Source organism: Rhineura floridana, chromosome 1 (genome assembly GCF_030035675.1).
Source record: "Rhineura floridana isolate rRhiFlo1 chromosome 1, rRhiFlo1.hap2, whole genome shotgun sequence".
NCBI lineage: Eukaryota > Metazoa > Chordata > Lepidosauria > Squamata > Rhineuridae > Rhineura > Rhineura floridana.
The window spans coordinates 164,943,495-164,964,793 of NC_084480.1; the positions used below are offsets into that span (position 1 = coordinate 164,943,495).

General features: G+C 45.8%; 1 protein-coding gene across 3 annotated transcripts; it reads left to right on the top strand.

Moving 5' to 3' along the window:
- Positions 1-1,027: 1,027 nt before the first annotated feature.
- ALDH9A1 (aldehyde dehydrogenase 9 family member A1) lies at positions 1,028-21,169 on the top strand. 3 transcript variants are annotated; one of them, XM_061584259.1, is made up of 12 exons: positions 1,028-1,194; positions 3,748-3,954; positions 4,963-5,108; positions 7,386-7,515; positions 9,658-9,792; positions 10,275-10,471; positions 10,986-11,126; positions 12,596-12,784; positions 14,965-15,052; positions 16,210-16,351; positions 19,881-19,993; positions 20,601-21,169. In XM_061584259.1, exons 2-12 carry the CDS (start codon positions 3,774-3,776, stop codon positions 20,693-20,695), a joined length of 1,557 nt encoding a protein of 518 aa, XP_061440243.1. In that variant the 5' UTR covers positions 1,028-1,194; positions 3,748-3,773; the 3' UTR covers positions 20,696-21,169. The 3 variants fall into 3 exon arrangements, with proteins under 3 accessions (XP_061440243.1, XP_061440251.1, XP_061440260.1); XM_061584267.1 differs by lacking the exon at positions 1,028-1,194 and adding an exon at positions 1,308-1,447; XM_061584276.1 differs by lacking the exon at positions 1,028-1,194 and adding an exon at positions 1,621-1,729.
- The last annotated feature ends 130 nt before the right edge of the window (positions 21,170-21,299 follow it).

The window sequence follows — 21,299 nt, forward strand, 5'->3', positions numbered from 1 at the left end:
GTGTCTGCACATTTATCTCCTGCTTGATGATATAGATGAGATTCACTATCTCTGCTGAAATAACAGAATTCTCACCCCCACACACACACACACAACTTGGTTTTTGAAGTAGGTACTAATAAGAACTCCTTTCACTCTAATCGGCTCCAATCAGAAGGAAATGACAACGAAGCAAGTTAGAAGATTCTACTCAGTGGCTAATACTGTTCTCCTCGCATGCTGATTGGTTCACAGGAAGCTGGAGACATAGGGACCCTGCTGGGATCTGGCTCCTGAAAAAGCAAGAGGTCTAAGACCCCCCAAACCCTGGATAACTACACCTCTGCTCCTAGGGCAGAAGGAAACAGCCAACCACTGACGACAAACTCCGTCTCTCCTTACCAGGGGTGAGCATGCAAGCTGGCAGTCACCCTAAACTCAGTGTTGTTCCCAAACCGGCAGAGAAAGCAGATTAGGGATGGAAAGCTAAGGGCCGTGTGGAGACCAAATTGTAAAGTACAAAGAACTTAGGTTTTCTTGGTGTCTCCCATTAACAGACTCCGTTTTGCCAATAGCTACAAGAAGGAAAAATTGATGCCCCAAACCGGATTTGATGTCTGGCATATCTAGCATTGCAAGATTCAGTATGAGAGAGTGTTGGTTTTGACATTTCCAGTATATTTTGATAAGAAACTTAGCAATTTTCAAAATCTTGCATAATTTCTCTCCAAGTTAGAAATTTGGGAGGAGGAAAAGAGGGAACAGCAAGTTGGTTTTCTCCTGTCAGCCAGTTTAGACTTTCTTGGCAAATGCCGTGAATGCAGATTAAACTGGAACTGAACTATAACTTCCTACAATACAACAAGCAGCGGATGAGAATGCAGCCCCCAGGAGAGGTCAGGCGAGCGGTCGGTAGACTTCTTTCCATTTGCAGCCCTAGTCAACCAATAGGGTGGGAGGCGGATTCCTTCCACAATCCCTCCTGCCAGCCGTGGGGCGGGGCCAAGTAGGCGACCGTTCCCCGCCCAACGACACTCCCCTATCAGTCCCCTTCCTACGCGTGTGTATATTAGGAAGGAGGAACGGCCAGGCCCGTTCATCCACCTCCCCTGGAGAGTCCGTAGAGGGGCGTGGCTGATCAAAGAAGTCTGAAGGCCGTTATCAGCCTGGAGAGCTAGTGGATCGGATCCCTTCGATCGGGGCGGAGGCTTGAGAGTGAGTGGCATCGGTCGAGTGAGCGGGGCGGGGGTGCCGCGGGGGGGGGCGTGCGCTCTTTCTCCCAGAACTGCAGGAGCGCAGCCGCTCCTCCTCCTCCCCCCAAGCTAGTTTGTAAGGAGAGGCGGTCACGCCCCGGACGAAGGAATCTTGGGGGCCAAGCGCCCTACTGCATGCGTGCCCCGTTTGTCATCCAAGCACCTGGGGAGCTGAGTGAAGCGAAAAAGTCTGCTGCACACGCACGTGTGTCGGAGTGAGATGCGTCCTTTTTGCTTACATCCTGCACCGGGCGGGCGCGCTCCCCACCTTGTCCACGGCTCCCTTTGGGGCCGGGGTTGGGGGAGAAGGATTTTCGGCCTGGAAGTTAAGATGTCTATGCAATGGGAGGGCGCCGGCCTCTAGTTTACAGAAGGGGGAGTCCCTCGCCTCTTCGCCACGAAACGCCCCTCCCTCTGTTCCCTGCGTGCGGTGGGGTGGCTGGCGGTGAGGACGTGGGTTGCTTCTCTGACTCGTGGAGCGTCTTCTTCTCCTCTAGGTATCATGGAGGTCTGCAGTGCCCCTCCGTCCCTCCCTCCCTCCGTTAGTTTTTCCTTTCCTAGTACGGAGGCCTGGAAAGGGGGCTGTTCACAGGAGAGTGCAGGGACTAAAAATTGACACAGAAGCAGGGAAGAGAAGTGCACTAAAGGGGAGGGGAAAGCAACAGTTCTTCAGGGCCACAGGGATTCCTGTTGCCTGTTGTCCAGACGACTCACTTGTCCATCACAGCGCTGACTTTACTCATTGTCTAAAGTCCTGAAAAGTGTGAGCAGCCAGACTGGCTCATCTCCCAGAAACTGCTTAGAAGGTTGCCTGAAGATTTCACTTCATAACTTTCTTTCGAGGAGGATTAGAGATTTGGTTGTGTTGTTTTTACTTAAAGCTCAGAGTCAGGGCCCTTTGCTGGCATAGGTCCTGATTCAATTGCTTCAGTGACACCATTATAATCTGGCCATGCTCAAAACTGTTCAAATGCTAAATTTGTTTTATAGTGCTTACGCTCTGCTCTTCCTCAAAGGACCTCACTTCATATGGCATCCAGGTAGCTTATGAGATAAGACCTGCTTAGCCCCAGCAGGATAATTATGGTGATGCTGAGTTAGTTACTACGTCCCAGGTCCTTATTTGCACAAGTGTTTGAAACACTTTTACAGAAAATGTAAAAAAGAACTGAAGTCTGCATGCCGTAGAACCCCAGAATAAGCATTGTTCATTCCCATATGATATATTTCCATGACCAGGAGATCCATGTCCCCTTTGAGATCCATGGTCATTGTCTCTAGTTAAAAGTGTTGTGTTTGCACAATGCTCACAAATATGTGATAACATCAAATGATAATTTCAAATAATGAACTGGGACCGTCATCCCTCAAATAACCCTTAGGCCACTCCAGATCATATTTCCAGAATAGCATCACCTGTGAGATGGCTATGGTCTGAAGGCACATGAAGCCAGCACCCTGCTGAAGCTAAGCAGAGTCTGGTCTGGTCAGTGCCTGGATGGAAGACCGCCTGGGAACCATATGTAAGCCGCCTTGGGTTTCAATCATGAAAAAGAAAGGCGGGGTAGAAATGTAATAAATAAATAAAATAGCATTAGGTTATATCCGGCCCAATGGTTGTCTTTGGGTGCAAAACAATGTCAAGAGCAAATACCCATACCAATAATTGCCAAAATGTGTAGAAAAGAATAAGGAGTTAGGCGGTGTGCAAAATAAGCTTTAGGCCATAATAGAACATATGCTCCAGCAGAGTCTCTTCTATGAGCTTCCCAAAGTTTCCCACAATTGTACTCAAATCTAGTACTGTAGGGCCCCGCTTTTTGGCAACTTGCTTTGTGGCGTTCCGCTAATATGGCGGCTTTCAATTAGAGTAAGGCCCCACTTGTACGGCGCTTGTTCTGCCTTTACGGTGTTTTTCGGGTGTTGGGCACCATTCTACTGAACGAGTTCCACTTTTCGGCGGGTTTTGCTTTTCAGCGGCGGTCTGGAACGTAACCTGCCATATGAGTGGGGCCCTACTGTATAGGAATGCAACATACATAGTGTCCATATGGACCCAACATTATTCAGGTAGCATTTCCTGCCCTAGTTCTTGATTTTTCCTGGAGTCGTACCAAGCACTGCTCCCACCTCTGAGGCGCAGGAATAGGTCTGAACAACTAGATCTTGCTTGGCTCATGATGGAAGGAGTCTTCTTCATCTGTTGGCTGATTTGTGTGGCGTACCTCTAGGAGGCAATCTGGCCGATTGTGTAGAAGCATAAGAGAGCTGAAACGTGCCTTGCACATTCTGCTATGTTTTATAGGTATCGCAGATAAGCACACACGCGTGCAATTCATTCAGAGGCAAATCTTGATAAAATTCTTTGTTTTATATTGTTTTTGTGAACTTCCCTGGAAGCTCTGCTGGAGGGCAGTATGTATATCTTTTGAATAAATGATACTGCAGTAAGCAGGGAGCTATGTGAATCCAGGCAGGAGCCAATACTGATAGGCCTGTCTTCCTTTCTGTGCAGCCTTTTCCCTGTGTGCCAGCGCTTGGATGCTTTTCAGTCCCAGTGTCTTGTTCCTTCTACCCAGTTTTTCTCGTTTGCTTCATCGTGCTGCAATGAGCACCATCACTGGTACATTTCAACTGCAGCAACCCCTCAACTACCGAGAGGGTGCCCGTATTGAGCCTGTGGATGGAGACCACAGTGAGGAGACATATGAACCAGCAACTGGTAATTATTTCCTGTGATGATGTTCTGGGGAAAGTCTGGAGTTCAGGGGGTACAGACCAACTCTACAGACATGCGATAGCTGGCGTTCTCTCATCAGTTACAGCAACAGGTGGCTTGGGAATCCACTCCAAGACTCTGTATTACATCAGCTTGCTGTTACTGTCATATCATTTAGGGAACATTCACATTACCCAATAATGCTTTTCTGGCTTAGATTTATTCAAGCCAGAAGAAATGCAAGCAAGCATGCACCTCTGTCCTTTGAATCTGCTTATTGGACCTTCTGTTGTGGTGCATTCTGCATGGTTTATCTTATCTTTTTATCCTAGGAACTTTGAACTTGCTGATTGGTGAAAAACATGGCTGAGGGCTGAGGTGCAAGACTTGCAAATAATGGGAATAGTGTAGCACTTGTATCTGTCTAGGAACATACTTTTTTCAAATTCTTACTAATTCTATAAAAATAGTTTTGCGAAGTTATAGAAAAAAGCATACATACTTGCTATAACAATATTAAAGATAATTCAGAGACTCTTCTTGTCAATCAATTACCAAAAATGATTAATACTTGCTATATCATTCCTTTCAAACGTTGCTAGAGCTTGGCTATGAATACAGTAAGGATTTTCTCCTCTCTAATAAATAAGAAATCAAGGTTGCACTCCAATACATGTCTGGACGGAGATAAGCTCAATTGGGTTCAATGGGACTTACTCTCAGGTAAGTGTGTATTGGATTGCAGCCTAAGACCATTTATTCAGGAGCCTTTGTATGGCTTTCAAATAATCAGCACCAATGGTTGAAAATTCAGAGAGATCAGGAATAAATAAATATTATTTCTTTATTAAATTTAGATCCCACTCTTCCTGCTGAAGGATGCAGTGGTAACAATTGCACTTGTCTCAAAATCACAGTTCATGTTAGCTCTGCTTCTGTAAGAGGTTATTGTAGCAGAAACATTCCAGCAAGTCAAGCTTTAGAAATCTGGATTTAATTTTTCCCCCTCAGGGCGAGTTATTGGCAAATTTTTCTTCTCTGGGGAGAAGGAGGTGGATCTGGCTGTGCAGAGTGCAAAGACTGCCTTTAAAATATGGAGTCAGAAATCAGGCATGGAACGGAGCAGTATCCTGCTGGAGGCTGCAAGGATAATCCGGGTATGTGATAAAAGAGCATGAACTAGCTCAGCCTCCTCTAAGACAATGTTGGCTGCTATTCAAGGGGGCTATCCATTCAGCCAGAGGGTCACAAATTTTGGTTTGTTCTAATAACTAGCCGTTATTTGTAGTTGCCTCCAACCCCTCTCCAATTGTAAGTTCTCTGCAATACTTCGAGAAGGGGAAGGAGGAGATATTTGTGCACGGTATAAATGGAAGAGGTGGGCGCTAGACGAGGAGATACAATTGCCACTGGAAGCCAGATTTGTAGACACTTGTTGGCAGTGCTGTGTCAATTGGTAACCTATTAACATCTCCAGGTAAGTAAAAGTCACCTTTGTTCAGAACAGAGATGGAAAGCCTTGGGGTGTTCTTCCCCAGTCTTATCATATTGCTCAGAGGCCACTTTGTATGACATGTGCTTTGAAGTACATGCTGTGTTTCTGCTTGTCTGCAGGTAAATTATAAGCATAAGAACATAAGTTGATCCCTGCTGGGTCGGACCAAAGGTCCACCTGGCCCACCATCCTGTTTCTCATGGTGGCCAACCAGATCCTTCTGAGAAGCCCATAAGCAGGACATGAAGACAATAGCCTTCTTCCATTGTTGCTCCCCACTTGCAAAATTTGGAGAAATGCTGTCTCTGAACCTGGAGGCTTCAAATAAAGTAAAAGTGCACAGTTAACTACGCATTATGTGAAGATGTCTCCCCCTGCCCACACACTACTCCTGAATCTTCTCCCAATAAATGTCATTGTATAACTCTGAGTTCTGATATTGCATGTGAGTGAAAATGTCTGTGTCTCCACACACTGCATACTTTTATGACGCTCTACCATGTGTTGCCCCCCCTTACTCACCTGTCACTTTTTCTCTAAATGTAAAATACTTCAATCTTTTCTTGTTGGGAAGGTTCTCCATCATCCCCATGATTGTATAAAGCTGTCCTTCTCTGCACCTTTTCCAGCTCCAAAGTGCCTTTTTTAGGATGGGGTGTCTAGAACTGTACACAGTGTTCCTTGTGTGACACACTAAAGATTTGTATAAAGGCATTACAATACAGATGTCCTTATTTTTTATCCCATTCTTAATACTTGCTAGCATGGAATTAAGCTTTTTCGCAGCTACCACAAACTGGGTTTGGCAGCTTCATTAAGCTGCCACTTGACACCAAGATCTCTTTTCTGGGTTAGTCACCATCAGTTCAGTCAGTGTCAACGTATATGTGATTTTACACATTTGTCCTGCAACTGACAAAATTTGTTCCCCAAGGCCATAGCCCAGACACTGTCCTGTCCCCCACACTCGTATTGTTAAGTTTCCACATACTGAGAGTCTCTAGAGTTGTTTCTGTTCCTTCTCATGAAATAGCAAACCACCTCTCTTCACAGCACAGTACAGCCCATCACAAAACATCACTATGCCAGCAGGTCCACAACCCTGTCTCCAGGCAGGGAGGAGTGTGTTCTTTTTAAAGTCCTTTGCAAGATTCCCTCCCCACTCCCGCTTTCCTGTTGATTGGCAATGCTAGCTGATCAAGACACTGCAGTTAATAAATTGTGATACATTAGATTAACAAAGGGATCAGGTGGTCCTATAGTAACTTCACAGAGCCAATCAGAAATATCCATTCTGTTCTTGCTATACTGAGCTTGCACAGTATTGATCCCTTATAGGCAATAGTAGCACATTTTGAGAGTCAGCAGACACAAATAACTTTACAGTTTAAACTAAACATGCCTACTCAGAAGTAAATCCATTACATTCAGTGAGGTTTACTCCCATATAAGTAGGTAGAGCAATGCAGTCTTAGTTTAATAGACCCTCTGTGTGAAATTGTGCATATGATTGTTGTCTAAGTTATAAAGAAAAATATCCCCATCTCTTGTTGAATAAAACTTCCACATGGTGAGATTTTGTTTCAGTGAGAATCATGGAATTTTGCCCAAAATTATCAAATAATGTGTAGAACAGTTAAGAGCAGTGGAAGTTAATGAAACAAAGGACATTTGACTTTGCCCTAGACTTTTAGACAACTGAAGAGTACTCTGGTGGAGCCAGAGAGACCAGTTGACCAGATGCCCCTCAGATTAATACTTTGAGAGCATCTACCTGCACTGTCTTCCAGTAGTCTTTGGGTATATTAGGGATCACCAACCTTTTTGTGTCAGATATATACCAATGTATCTCCCTTCTCCTGATAATAATTTGCAGGCTGCTTTGGCACAGATTTCATACCAGTCAGTATAATGTATTGTGTTTCTGTTGGGATTCCAGGAGCGAAGGGAAGAAATAGCTACCTTAGAAACAATCAACAATGGCAAATCCATCTTTGAAGCCCGAATAGATATTGACGTCTCTTGGCAGTGTCTGCAGTATTATGCCGGCCTAGCTGGCTGCCTAGCAGGTGAGAGTCTACAACTCTGTTAGTTCTACTCTGTTAGCTCTGGATTTTTGATTCTCCTCAGCTAGTCTAATATACTTCTTGGTAAAGTACAGAAGTCAAATGTGGGAAGAACTTGGACGTTCAGACAGGATACATTTTTTTGGTTTCTTTGTGTTTTACTTTCAGAATTTTTGTAAGCCCTTTTATGCAGTAATGCCTGAGGACCAGCCCTTCTACTGGGCTTAAAGACTGCAACGCATAGCAAAATGGTTAGGTGTGTGCAGTGTGGTGTACCTTCTGTTGTGTACCTGCTGAAACTATAATACAGGGGTGGGAAACAGAATCCAGTTGAGCTCCCCCATCCCCTATAGGCCACTTTGACAGATGGGTGAGACCAACCACTCACCTTCAATGGAAAGAATCAAGAGCGTACTCGTGTGTTCCGATTCTTCCTCTGCATCAAAAAGTTGACCCTTTTAAAAATTGGCACCTTTTTCTGTTGCTGTACAGAGCAACAGAAAAAGGTGCAAAATTCAAAAATCAGTTATTTTTGTTGCAAAGGATGCATGCTCCCAATTCTTCCTCCTTTTATCCATTGCTTGAACTTTCCTACACCTGACATATATGACATCAGATCCAGAAAAGGAGGGTGTGGTTTGTCTGAAACAGCCTGGTGGGCCAATCTCTGAGGTCTAGGAGGGCAGAAGTTCCCCACCACTGCTGTAATATTTAAAACACAGTCTTTATTCTTTTTAAATCTCTGTGTGCTGCAAAAAAAAAACTTTGCAGGCAGCCAGAGCCAATCGGGGCTCCTACAGTAATTTTCTATGCTATGCTGCACACCTTGAGGCTTAGTGAGTTTCTTAGATTCCAGTAGACCCTGATGACACTGTGGAATGTGGAGATGCGTCAGGTGGTTGATGCAGTTGCTCTCAAGCGTCCTCTTCTGCTGAGCACAATCTAGTTGGCTCCTAGGTATGCTGGAGAACTGAGAGTTATGAAGCAGGTAGGGATATGGCTGAAACAAAGCAGACCAAGAAGATCTCTGTAATTATCATTTGGTTCCTACCATCCCCTTCCTGAATAAAATTAGGAAATGGGGGGGGGGTCCTTAGAGGAAGCTTGGTGCACTACGCCTGACATGTATTTGCTATATAAGTTCATGCACTCTTAGATGAGAGTGACTGGCTAGATATGTTTGAATCAGACTTCAGGTCTGCGTTTGACATTGAAACCATCTTGATCATTCTGATCATCTATGCCAGGTGAGGGGCAGAGGATATACAACCCTGCTTATTCTTTTGGACCTCTCTGCAGCTTTCAGTACCACTGACCTTCCTTCTGGGTAAACTGCCTGGTTTGGAGATTGGAGGTATCGTGCTAAGGTGCTCATTGACTCATCTTTGTCACTGGAGGTGTGGGTTGCCTGCATGGCAGTGAGCACCTTCTACCATTTTATAACTGGTGCACCAGCTGCAGACTTGACAGAGCCTGATTGCAGTGATCTATGCCCCATTAACCTCCACATTAGACTACTATAATGTATTCCAGCTACCCTTCAAATATACAGCTGTAGGACTGTTAAATGGTACTGGACAGTGTGATCACATTACTCCTGTGCTCCCAGTTCATTTCTGGGCTCAATTCAAAGAGCTGGTTTCAACCTCTAAAGAACTTGAGGGTGTGGGACTGGGATATATAGATAGCTTTTCTTCAGGTGGGCCTGCCTGGACACTAAGATCTTCAAGAGGGGCTCTCCTTTGAATGTCACCACCATCTGAGGGTGGCTTCAGCAAAAAGGTCTACTTGGTGGTGGCGCTGTAACTGTATACTGTCCTTCCCAGTGGGGCTTGTCCAGCATCTTGCTTGATGTCATCTCTGTGTAGGCGGAAATCTTTTATTTTCTCAGGCTTTTTCATCCTCTAAATTACTTTTATGCAGCTCAGTATTTGTTTTTAATCAACTGACTGCTTTTATACTGTTTTATTTTATACTTTTTTAATAATATAAAATATTATATATATTTTATATTATATATTTTATTTTTATATATTTTTTAAAAAGTTATTGTAATAAAAGTTGTGTTATTGTAATTTTAATTTTCTAAGCCTCTCCGACAAGCTATACTACTCCTGTTCATCTTGCTGTGTCTTTCTTGTCCAGGTCAGCACATCCAGCTTCCTGGGGGATCCTTTGCTTATACAAGAAGAGAACCTCTTGGGGTATGTGTTGGGATAGGAGCTTGGAACTACCCTTTCCAGATTGCCTGCACAAAGTCTGCCCCTGCTTTAGCCTGTGGTAAGAGACACTCTGAGGAGAGTAGGTATCATCTCCAAGAATGAGTAGCCAAGGTTTGTCTTTGTAGGGCTCTAGGGCAGTTTCTCTCTCACGGTGGGCATGTGAGAAAAGTAGGTGGCATGGGGTAGGGAACAAAACTTTTACTACTATTATCTTTAGAGCCAAAGAAAGTAAAATATAATTGATAGATTAAGGAGGGAGCGAATTCGTTAATGAGGAGTATGAGTGATTTGGCCACCACATTTACATGGGGCTAGGTGGAATGGGCAGGTGCTGGTACCATTGCCTGTCTACGTCTTAAAGGTAGCCTTTACTAACTTGTAATGATTGCACTGGACATTTTGCTGGGATCAGAGAGGCCAAATTGACTCTCCCACCCCACTCACCAGCACTCTTTCCTTTGCCAGGTTAGCTGTAGCTGTAGGTAGAGATAAGGCATGACTGTTCCTTTTTTCCTCATCCCTGTGAATTGGATTGCCTAGGTAATGCCATGGTCTTCAAGCCTTCTCCCTTCACCCCTGTCACCGCTGTGATGCTGGCAGAGATCTTCAGTGAGGCTGGAGTTCCCAAGGGGCTTTTCAACGTGGTGCAGGGTGGAGCTGCCACAGGACAATTCCTGTGCCAGCACCCAAATGTGGCCAAGGTCTCTTTCACCGGGAGTGTGCCTACAGGCATCAAGGTACAGGATACTAATGCTTGGTGGAGCTATTGAACAATAACGTTTAGCCTTCCAGTTTCCCAAGAGCGCTAGCATGCTATGCAAAGACCAGTTCAGAGTGCCCCAAAGCTTTATCTCTTTTGAGATGCCCCAGAGACCACACTGTGACAAGTTAATATCTTTGCTGTTGACTACAGTCAAAACCCTGAGTGTATTGTTGAAACCTTTGAGCTTGAGGGTTGTAGAGGAAAGTGTGTTTTGAACAAACCACAGCAAGGGAGAGCCTGTATAGCATGTCCACCCTGCGCTTGCAATCAGTATTTTGTGTGTGATATCCTCTGGGGGAAATGGAAACAACTAGTAATTTCATAATCCATCATGCATTGTCTTGAGTTCTGACTGATCAGCAAAGGATGTAGACACTTATTCAACAGACTCCCAAATGAGGAATGGTCCCTTTCAACTGAGATTTTACAGAGCTGTGATAGACTCGTTTTTGTTGCTCGTACAGCTTGTACTGTCTTTGTTTCAATAGATAATGGAGTTGGCAGCCAAAGGGATCAAACCAGTTACTCTGGAGTTAGGGGGCAAGTCCCCCCTTATCATCTTCTCTGACTGTATCCTGGAAAATGCTGTGAAAGGAGCCCTCATGGCCAACTTCCTTACTCAAGGCGAGGTATGGACCTCCAGAGGGAGGAAGCTGGGAGCCTGTTTAAGTCTTGTCAGGAAAGTCCCCTCCAGTGGCAGTGTTCTTCTTGAACTGAAAAAGAAGAAATCCGCTGTGTCTTTAATAAGTGACTACCATGTATAAGGTCCTGTTTTGTTAAGATTCATAAGAATCTGATCTTGGCATGAGGACAGAGCTGGCTGTAAACTCCCAACTACGTGGGGCAAAGTACTGGTTTGAGCAGATATTAAACTAATATAAGTTTGCCCCTGTAATGCCATTTGTAGAGGATGGCTTGGAGCTCACTGAAAAGCCAAGAGGCTACATCACGAGTCTTCATTCATTTTGTTATTGTAATCCAGACTTTTCTAAAGGTGCCATTAAAAAGAAACAAGCTGTCAGTTATTTAACATATGATTCTGTTTTTCCCAACATGGGGAAGGGTGCCATTTGGATCTGTGGGCTTAAGCAGCCACATGTCTTGGGCAGCCACTGGTTTGCTTTGTGCCATAGCATAGCCCACTATATGAATAGCAGCTCTTGGTTGCTTGTTGTAATTTCCCCACATGGTGGCACCAAGGGGCCTAAGAAAATCTTTGTGCTGTACTTCTCAAAAAACTTCTTTTCTTGCCTCATTTGTGGGAGGGCAGTTCAAGCTCCAGTTTTTCTAGTGTGCTAGGATCCCCGTTTCTCAGTATTCAGCGGATATGTAAGAAGACACTTCAAAACTATTCTTCCTCTTTCAACTAGCCTTTTAAGCAGATACCTTATTCCAGTCTGCATCTGTACTGGGATTGTTTTTAAGATGTTTCTAAAGATGCTTTTACTGCTGTATCATTTGTTTGCCGCTCTGGGCTCCCTTTGGAAAGAAGGGCAGAGTATAAACAATTGTTGTTATGAATAATAATTCTTCTTATGTCCTAACAATTTATTGCTGTGCAAAGAGTGGTACTATTAAATGCGCTCTTCTCACGCTGTGTGGAAGAGACTGACTGTTTAGCATTTTCTGCTAAATCCCATTCCTGGGTGGGGTTGCCAGGTCCATGGCCTGAGACTGATCCTGTATCTTTAGGAGAAGAGAAAATTCAGCCAAGTGCAGGTGTTCCTGCAACTCGGTAATGGGAAAAACCACACGGTGGAATTCTCCCTTCCCCCTGCATGACTTTTAAAGATACAGAAGACCTCTTGGAGGCCGGCAACCACGAGGTCTTCTGTATCTTTAAAAGTTGTGCAGGGGGAGGGGAGAATTCCACCTTGTGGTTTTTCCCATTACCGTGTTGCAAGAACACCTACACTTGGCTGACTTTCTCTTCTCCTAAAGATACAGGATCAGTCTCAGGCCCTGAGCCTGGCAACCCTATTCCTGGGAGATGTTAAATCAGTGCAAAACATCCAGTGAGCAGGTGGCCTGTTGGTACTTCCAGAGCTGGCAAGGTGTGGTTAGTGGGCTGTGTCTTAGATCTGTCTCTGTGCCTTAGGTTTGCTGCAATGGCACGCGGGTATTTGTGCAACGTGAGATCCTGAATTCCTTCACCAAGGAAGTTGTGAAACAGACACAGAAAATCAAAATTAGTGACCCCTTGCTGGAAGACACAAGGATGGGAGCACTTATCAACCGCCCCCACCTGGAGAAGGTGTTGAGCTTTGTTAAACAAGCACAGGAGCAGGTGAGAGTAATGGATGATCTCAGGTAAAAGAGGCTAGGCCCCTCCCTCCCTCCACCCAGACAGCTACAACACTATACAGGCACCATATTCTTTTCTAGTAATAAGAGCTACATCTGGCAAAGCATACTTGGAATTGTGACTTTCTGATTTAAAAAGTAGCGTTCCTCCTTTTTGCTAGGTTTTGGGGGGGTACCACTGGTAGCTTCAGATTCTGTGTGAAGTACGTTCTTCCACAGTGTGCCTCTACCACAAGGTAGAGGTTATGAACTCTAAATTGGACAAAAGCCCAAGGACTTGGAGGCTATTCATCAATCCATGCTTAAGGACTTTGTCCTTTGATTGCATTTTGTAATGGACCATGACACTGGGCTCCCTGCCAAGGGTTACAGCTTTTCAAGAGTGAATAACGCTGTGGGTTGCAAAAGAGTCCTGTCGAGACTGGGCTAGATTAGTTTACAGCGTAGAGATAAAGGGTGGCATCCAGCAAATTAGTTCCATTTGTGTAGCCAGAAATACTTGCTCTGCAGAGCTGCCCCTCCCTGTCCTCCCCCTGTGTGCTCCCTAAATCTGTTCTAGGGTTTTCCCCAACCTTCCAAAGGCACGCAGGGAGAGGAGAAGGTGGAGAGGTTCCATTGCACAAGTGGAAATCCTTGGGCTAACAGAACTACTTTGGTGGATACCATCCATGTTTTCCTTTTGCTTCACTGCTACACACAAGTATTTTTCTGCTGGAACAGCCTTCACCATTCAGGTCAGGAAGCTACTTAGGCCCAGCAATGAAATCAAGCTGGATCAATTTGAGAGACTTATTCTGGCACTTTTGTTTCCCTCTTTAGAGGACGATGAGCCCTCCTTCCCCTGAGCCCTCCTTGGCCACCTTGTTCTTGCTACTATTTCCTTTTTTCCAGTGCATGCTTCTCTTTTAGAGTTAACAGTATGCCCAGAATACCAAACTGAAGCTGTATATTGGGACCCAAATAGGTACTTTCCTCCATGGAGTGAGGATTCAAAAGCAGAGAAGAGAAGGACTCAACTTGCTTTTTGAGATGTTTTTAAAGCTTTTTTAAAAGATGTTTTTAAAGATGTTTTGTTTTTAATATATTTTAAAGACTATTTTTAAGATATTTTAGAGTATTTTTAGTGTTTTGTTTGCCACCCTGGGCATCTACTGGGAGAAAGGGTGGGATATAAATTTTATTATTATTAACAACAACACAGCAATAAAATGACCTGAAAGGGAAACAGAACCCTCTGGCGCAGGAGTGGAGAACCTCCAGGCCACAGGCCACTTTTGGCCCACCAGAGGGTGTAATTTGACCTACAAGGCCATTTCCCCCCCAAAAGCTGATGATGTCATCTGTTGGGTAGGAGGACAGGGTTTAACCCTGCCTTGGCTGTGCGACCTGTTCCAAGCAGGGAACAGGACGGTACAGCCAAGGCAGCAAGATGAGTCGGGTTTAAAAGCCTTTGCAAAAGTATCTTTGAAACAGCTCTGTGCTTCTCCTTTCAGCGGGCAGGGGGTGGAAGAAAGAGCAGAGCTTGCATTATACCAACTCCTTTCTCCTCTCTCCTGCTGCTGCTGCCTGCTTGCTCAAAGAAGAAGCGCGGAGCTGCCTCAAAGATTGCTTCTGCAAAGGGCTTTAGGAGGCTTGCATGGGAGCTGTCTTAAATCCCTTTGTAAACAGCAAGAGGGCTGTCTAGTTGTTTTGAGAGGTGGGTGTGGCTGCCCATCTGCCAATCATGTGACATTATAATACGTGATTAACAGGTGGGCTGCATTGTCCTCCTGTGAAATTTGGCCCATGAGGCTGATCCTGTTAAGGATCTGGCCCATGAAGCCCAAAGGATTCCCCATTGCTGCTCTAGCAGGTGCCCTGCAAGGGACACATTTCTTCCAAACCTCTTATGCTTTCCAGAATGGAGCAAAGACACGCCAGCCTTCATGACTCCAAGGGCCAGTGAAATGCCATGTATAGGGAGAAGCGCCAGTCACCATTGATAGTGTGTTCATGGCATTGTGCCAGCAGAAAATCCTTCTACCGAGTCTGATGATTTGCTATAGACATTCCAGCTTTTTGTTCCCTTATTGCTCGTGCTGAGCCTGCCCATTGTCAGACTTCGGCTGATTGTGCTCATTTTAACAGCACTGTCTTCCACTGCCTTCTTTTTTGCGTTTTCAGGGTGCAGCAGTGTTGTGTGGAGGAGATGCATATGTGCCAGATGACCCAAAGCTGAACAATGGCTTCTACATGTCTCCCTGTGTGCTAGGTATGGACACCATTATTGAGTCACCAAGAATGACTCTCATAACTCTCAAACAAAGTCATTATGCTGGTGGGTGAAGACAAGCTGGTGCTAGCAATGGGATCTGTTGGCCGGTGCCGGTTCGAAAGCATTTCATCGACTTAACAGGCTGACATCAATTCTAGTTCGTTGTATCCACTAGCCACTGCTTTTACTGATCAATATTTTTTTTGCTTGGGGAAAAATATCAATATTTTAAACAGAAATGATGTTTTGAAGGAAATATCGATACATTAAAAGGAAATATCAATAAATTATCATTCTTGCAATCAACATTTTAGAGGCGGATTTTTAAAAAAATCTGCTTTCAAAAATAGCCATGGAAATTAGCTACATTAAAATCTGATCCTCAGGGATTGAGAATAAGTGAGTTAATGGAAAATTTGGTACCAAAACTGAATTGGGCGGAATTCTAGCACATTCCTAGTTGGAACACAATTTATATATATGTTAGTGAGGAGCCAGTGGGATTTTTAGTTGACGAAATTGGCCTCCTTATCTTTTTTGAGATTGGGAAAGGATGGGGGCCCCTTTCCATTGAGGGGAGTACTGTCCTGCATGCTCTTGACAGTAAGAGCTGAACTACATGATCAGAAGAATCAGTTGGGATTGCAGTTGAGGATTGCATGTTTGAGCATTCCCTACTATAAAGAACCTCCCGCACAAAGAAAAGTAACTTATTCTCCTAGCATGTTAGTTTTATATGTTAAGGAAGTCTTTACTGTTGAGAAGTATTGACAGAATAGATAAAAGGTTGCTTGTTTGGAATGGGTACAATCAAAGCAAGATGTGCTTTTCCTGACCATGTAACTGGATTTGTAAATAATTTCACTGTCATGCCCTTCAGGGACTAAGGTAGAGATCCTATGCACGCTTTACTTGGAAGCAAGTCCTGTCCTCTGAAATGGGACTGAATTTACAAGTAAACATGCATAGATTTAGGTTGCTAGTTTGTCCTGATCTAGAGCAACAATTGGTGCTTTTAAGCAGGTTGTTCTGAACCCAGTTCACTTCCTAACTGCAGGATAACTGGATAAAGGGATTATTTCTTCCTCACTTGTGCATTCAGAACAGATGGCTGTCTCTTGAATAATGTATGGTCACTCCTGTGTTGCTCTCAGGAAACTGTAAGGACGACATGACGTGTGTAAAAGAGGAGATTTTTGGGCCTGTCATGTCCATCCTGCCCTTTGACACTGAAGAAGAAGTCCTGGAACGAGCCAACAACACCCGTTTTGGCCTGGCAGGAGGTGTCTTTACCAGGTACCATCAAGAAAGGGAAGAGGTTTGAGGAAGAGAGGGAGATGATTTAAGAGTGGGGCCAGACTGCACAGCAAGTAGGGCGGGGAACTCTGCAGTATAGTATCAATGTGTTGGGAAGCAGCAGTATATCAGCCCACAGCATGATGCTGCACAGTTGCTTCTGCTCAGTAGGAATTGGGGGCAGCTGTGCCTGGCAGCATTTAGCCTACTCGACCAGTTATATTTATTTACTTGTTATCATTATTTTTACCCCGCCCTTTTTCCAAAACTGGAACTCACGGCGGCTTCCAGATAAAAGCACACATTATTTATTTATTTATTTATTTAATTTATATACCGCCCTAAGCCAAAAAGGCTCTCTGGGCGGTGTACAAATAATTAAAAACATACAAAAGTCTAGATTAAAATCAAATTAAACAATTTACAGTATTAAAATCATTCATACGTACAGTTAAAATAATTCAAACTCAGTTTAAAATAATACAATTAGACAATAGCAATGCAGCACCCTTCAAGTCCTGTCCTTAACAGCTTTCAGCTCCAAAGGCTTGTTGAAATAAAAAAGTCTTTGCTTGCCGACGGAAGGACTGCAAGGAGGGGGCCATTCTTGCTTCCCTAGGAAGGGAGTTCCAAAGCCTCGGGGCAGCCACCGACAAGGCCCTATCTCGCGTCCCCACTAGTCGTGCTTGTGAGGACATAGGTATTGAGAGAAGGGGCTCTCCTGAGGATCTCAGGGCCCGGGCAGGCTCATAGAGGGAGATACGGTCTGACAGATAGCCTGGACCTAAGCCATATAGGGCTTTATAGGTCATCACCAGCACTTTGAATTGTGTCCGGAAACAGAGTGGCAACCGGTGGAGCTTTTGTAACAGGGGAGTCGTATGGTCCCTGTAGCCAGCCCCAGTTAATATTCTGGCTGCAGCACATTGCACCAACTGAAGTTTCCAAGCAGTCTTCAGAGGCAGCCCCACGTAGAGTGCGTTAAAGTAATCTAAGCGGGATGTAACTAAGGCATGTGTCACCATGGCCAGATCAGACAGCTCAAGTAATGGGCGCAGTTGGCGCACTAATCTTAATTGTGCAAAAGCACTCCTGGCCACTGCAGAAAGCTGAGTCCAGGGGCACACCCAAACTGCGAACCTGCGTCTTCAGGGGGAGTGTAACCCTATCCAGCACAGGCTGAATCCCTATTTCCTGATTTGCTTTCGACTGACCAGGAGCACCTCTGTCTTGTCTGGATTAAGCTTCAGTTTGTTCGCCCTCATCCAGTCCACCACTGATGACAGACACCGGTTTAAAACCAAGACAGCTTCCTTGGAGTTAGGTGGAAAGGAGAAGTAGAGTTGGGTGTCATCAGCATACTGGTGGCACTGAACCCCAAACTCCCAGACAACCTCTCCCAGCGGTTTCATGTAAATGTTAAATAACATGGGGGACAAAACTGAACCCTGAGGGACCCCACAGGCCAACGGCCAAGGAGTCGAACAGGAATCCCCCAGCACCACTTTCTGGGTTCGTCCCTCCAGGAAGGAACAGAGCCACTGTAAAACAGTGCCCCCAAGTCCCGTCCCAGCAAGGCGGCCCAGAAGGATACCATGGTCGATGGTATCGAAAGCCGCTGAAAGGTCCAGCAGAACCAACAAGGACACACTCTCCCTGTCCAGTTCTCTGCGTAGGTTGTCCACCAAGGCGACCAAAGCCGTCTGCGTCCCATAACCAGGCCTGAAACCAGACTGAAATGGATCTAGATACTCCGTTTCATCCAGGAATCCCTGGAGCTGGGAGGCCACCACACGCTCTTATTACCTTGCCCAAAAATGGGATATTGGACACTGGCCGATAATTATCCACTACGGAGGGATCCAGGGAGGGCTTTTTCAACAAAGGCCTTAGAACTGCCTCCTTTAGGCACACTGGAACTCTGCCTTGTTGTAAGGAGGCATTGATCACTCCCTTCACCCATTTAGCCAGTCCCTCTCTGGTGCATTTAATGAGCCAGGTAGGGCAGGGGTCTAGAAGACATGTGGTGGCTCTCACCTCTCCAAGGATCCTGTCCACAGCCTTGGGCTGTACAAATTGAAAAGAATCCATTATTATTGGACAGGCAGGAGCCAAAGTTACATCCACTGAGACTGTATCAACTATAGCATCCAAGTCGGAACAAATCTGAGTGATTTTATCTGCAAAGGGCCGTGCAAATTCTTGGCAGCAGTCTGTTGAATGGTCTATATTATCCCTACGGGGGCCAAGATGTAAAAGACCTCTGACCACTTGAAACAGCTCCGCTGGACAGCTCCCCGCAGACACAATAGTGGCAGAAAAGAATGCTTTCTTTGCTGCCCGTACTGCCACGGAGTAGGCCTTCAAATAGGCTCTAGCCCGTATTCGATCAGACTCGCTCCGAGTCTTCTGCCAACATCGCTCTAGTCTCCGTCTCATTCGTTTCATCACCGCCAGCTCCTTGGTAAACCAGGGGGCTGGTCTGGCTTCACTTCGTGAGAGGGGACGCTCAGGAGCGATCGTGTCCACCGCCCTGGCCATTTCCCCATTCCAGAGGTCAACCAGAGCTTCAACAGGATCGCCTGCCGAGGTGACAGGAAAATCCCCAAGAGCCATCAGGAAACCTAATCGGTCTCCCACCCCTGCAGAGGTTCTGAGTCCCAGTGTCTAAACCCAACCAGGTAGTGGTCTGTCCATGACAACGGAACTACAGAAAGTTCCTGCACACCAAGATCACCAAAATCCCCCTCTACACAGAAAATAAGGTCCAAGGGTGTGGCCAGCAACATGAGTGGGGCCAGATATTACTTGGGACAGACCCATGGCTGTCATGGAGGCCATAACGTCCTGAGCCACTCCAGACAGGGCAGCCTCGGCATGGAAGTTGAAGTCCCCCAGCACCACAAGCCGAGGGGACTGCAACATCAACCCTGAGACCATCCCAGCTAGCTCAGGAAGGGAGACTGTTGAGCAGCGGGGTGGGCAGTACACCAACAGAATCTCTATTCTGTCCTGACCACTCAACTTCAGATACACACACTCGAACCCTGGATACTGTGGGATAGGGCACCTGGTCAGGGAAATGGTATCACGATAGACCACTGCAACTCCACCTCCCCGCCCCCCAGGTCTAGCCTGCTGCTGCACAGAGAAACCTGGCGGGCACAGCTGAGAGAGATTAACCCCCCCAGCTTCATCCAACCAGGTCTCTGTAATACAAGCCAGGTCGGCATGCTCATCCAGGATCAAGTCTTGAATGGCCGTTGTTTTACCATTCACCGACCCACGAGCAGCAATTTCAACCCAGGTGGACTGTCACCAAGGCTATCCAGGCTATTTGCAAGGGGTGACAGTTTGGGGGCAACCAGCACCCTGTTGCATTCCCATCTCCCCTGATAACATAACTGCCTCCCCATTCTGTATATCCCTCTGCCCTCTATAACACTAATGGCAGCCCATATCCTGTGGGAAATGAAGGCTAGGCTGGGGAGGACATGGCAGCGCCTAACCCCATCCTCCTGCTTCACAGGGATATCCAGCGAGCCCACAGAGTAGTGGCTGGTCTCCAGGCTGGGGTGTGTTACATCAACAACTACAACGTCAGCCCTGTGGAGCTACCCTTTGGAGGATACAAGATGTCAGGTGACCCACTCGGCTCATGGCTATAATGATTGGCTTTGGTTCTCAGCTGATTACGTGATAGTTAGCAAAGGGAACATTAGCCAAGCTTGGGTTGCGGACAAAGAGAGCTGCAATGGTCTGGAGACATAATGGAGCGTGGCCCTGACTAAGAATCCTGATGTCAATTAGTTCCTCCAGTGTAAGGTAGTTCTGGCCCTTGGTCAGACAGCGTACCTGAAGCATGGGGAAGGGCCCAAAGTGGAGACTAATCAGTGTTTAATTTGGAGGTAAATACAGTTGTCATTTGTAGTGCTCACCCTGTGAGAAAGAAAACACGCCAGCTAGGCTGCAGCATTTAGGTTCATCTGTGCATACCCGTAAGTGAAGAAGTCCCTCCTCCTTGGCCACTGACATCTTCTTAGTCTTTACATTCCATCCAGTTGTCAGCAAACTTCCCTGTGAAAGCAGACAACAAGGGAAAGCAGATTCTTAAGAGTGAATGCTGGCTTCAGTACCAGATGCCCCAGTCTCCATTCCAAGGTGTAATTCCTGCCATGCAGGTTTCCAGAGCTCTTCTTGCAGGGGATTGTATAGTTGCAGTCTCATCACAGACATCTCTCTCTTGCAGGGTTTGGCCGAGAGAATGGCGAAGCAGCAATAGAATATTACTCCCAACTGAAGACTGTCTGTGTGGAGATGGGCAATGTGGAGTCTGTGTTTTAATGGCCCTGGTTAGCCCATTTCTTGCAGTTAACAATCAGCTGAAGTGCTATGTACCATGGAGGTGACCTGGAGTGTGTGACCCTGTTGCTATCTCCCTACTGCTTTGGATCTCCTTATTTCATTCTACTGCCTTGAAAACTTGTAGCGGCAAAAGGAGAAATAGCTCATTGGCAGCATCCTCTAGCCAGCTCTCTCGTTATGCTTCTTGCCCAGTTTTCTGACTTTAGGAGCAAAGTTTCAGCAGTGCATGCCACAGCTGCCTGTTCCCCTTTACAAGGGCTGAGACAACGTATCTCCTTGCTGCTCCTCTGTTTTAGCTGTCGTCATGACAACGTTCTGCCCGAGGTCACGTACTAGATGTCTGCCACAAAGGAGGTTGATCGTATCTCTGCTGCTTTTTCTAGGTGGGCACTTTTGTACACTGTTTTCTAAGCAAATAAACAGCTGCTGTTGAGCAGTAATGACATAAAACAAGGGTGGGCAACTGCTTTTTGCTATCAAGGGACAAACGTGGTGGTGGGGAGGACCATGCACACACACATGGGTAACTCTACCCCTACTGTCCTCATCACAGTCGTGCTGCCCCAACCTATCAAATAGCTTT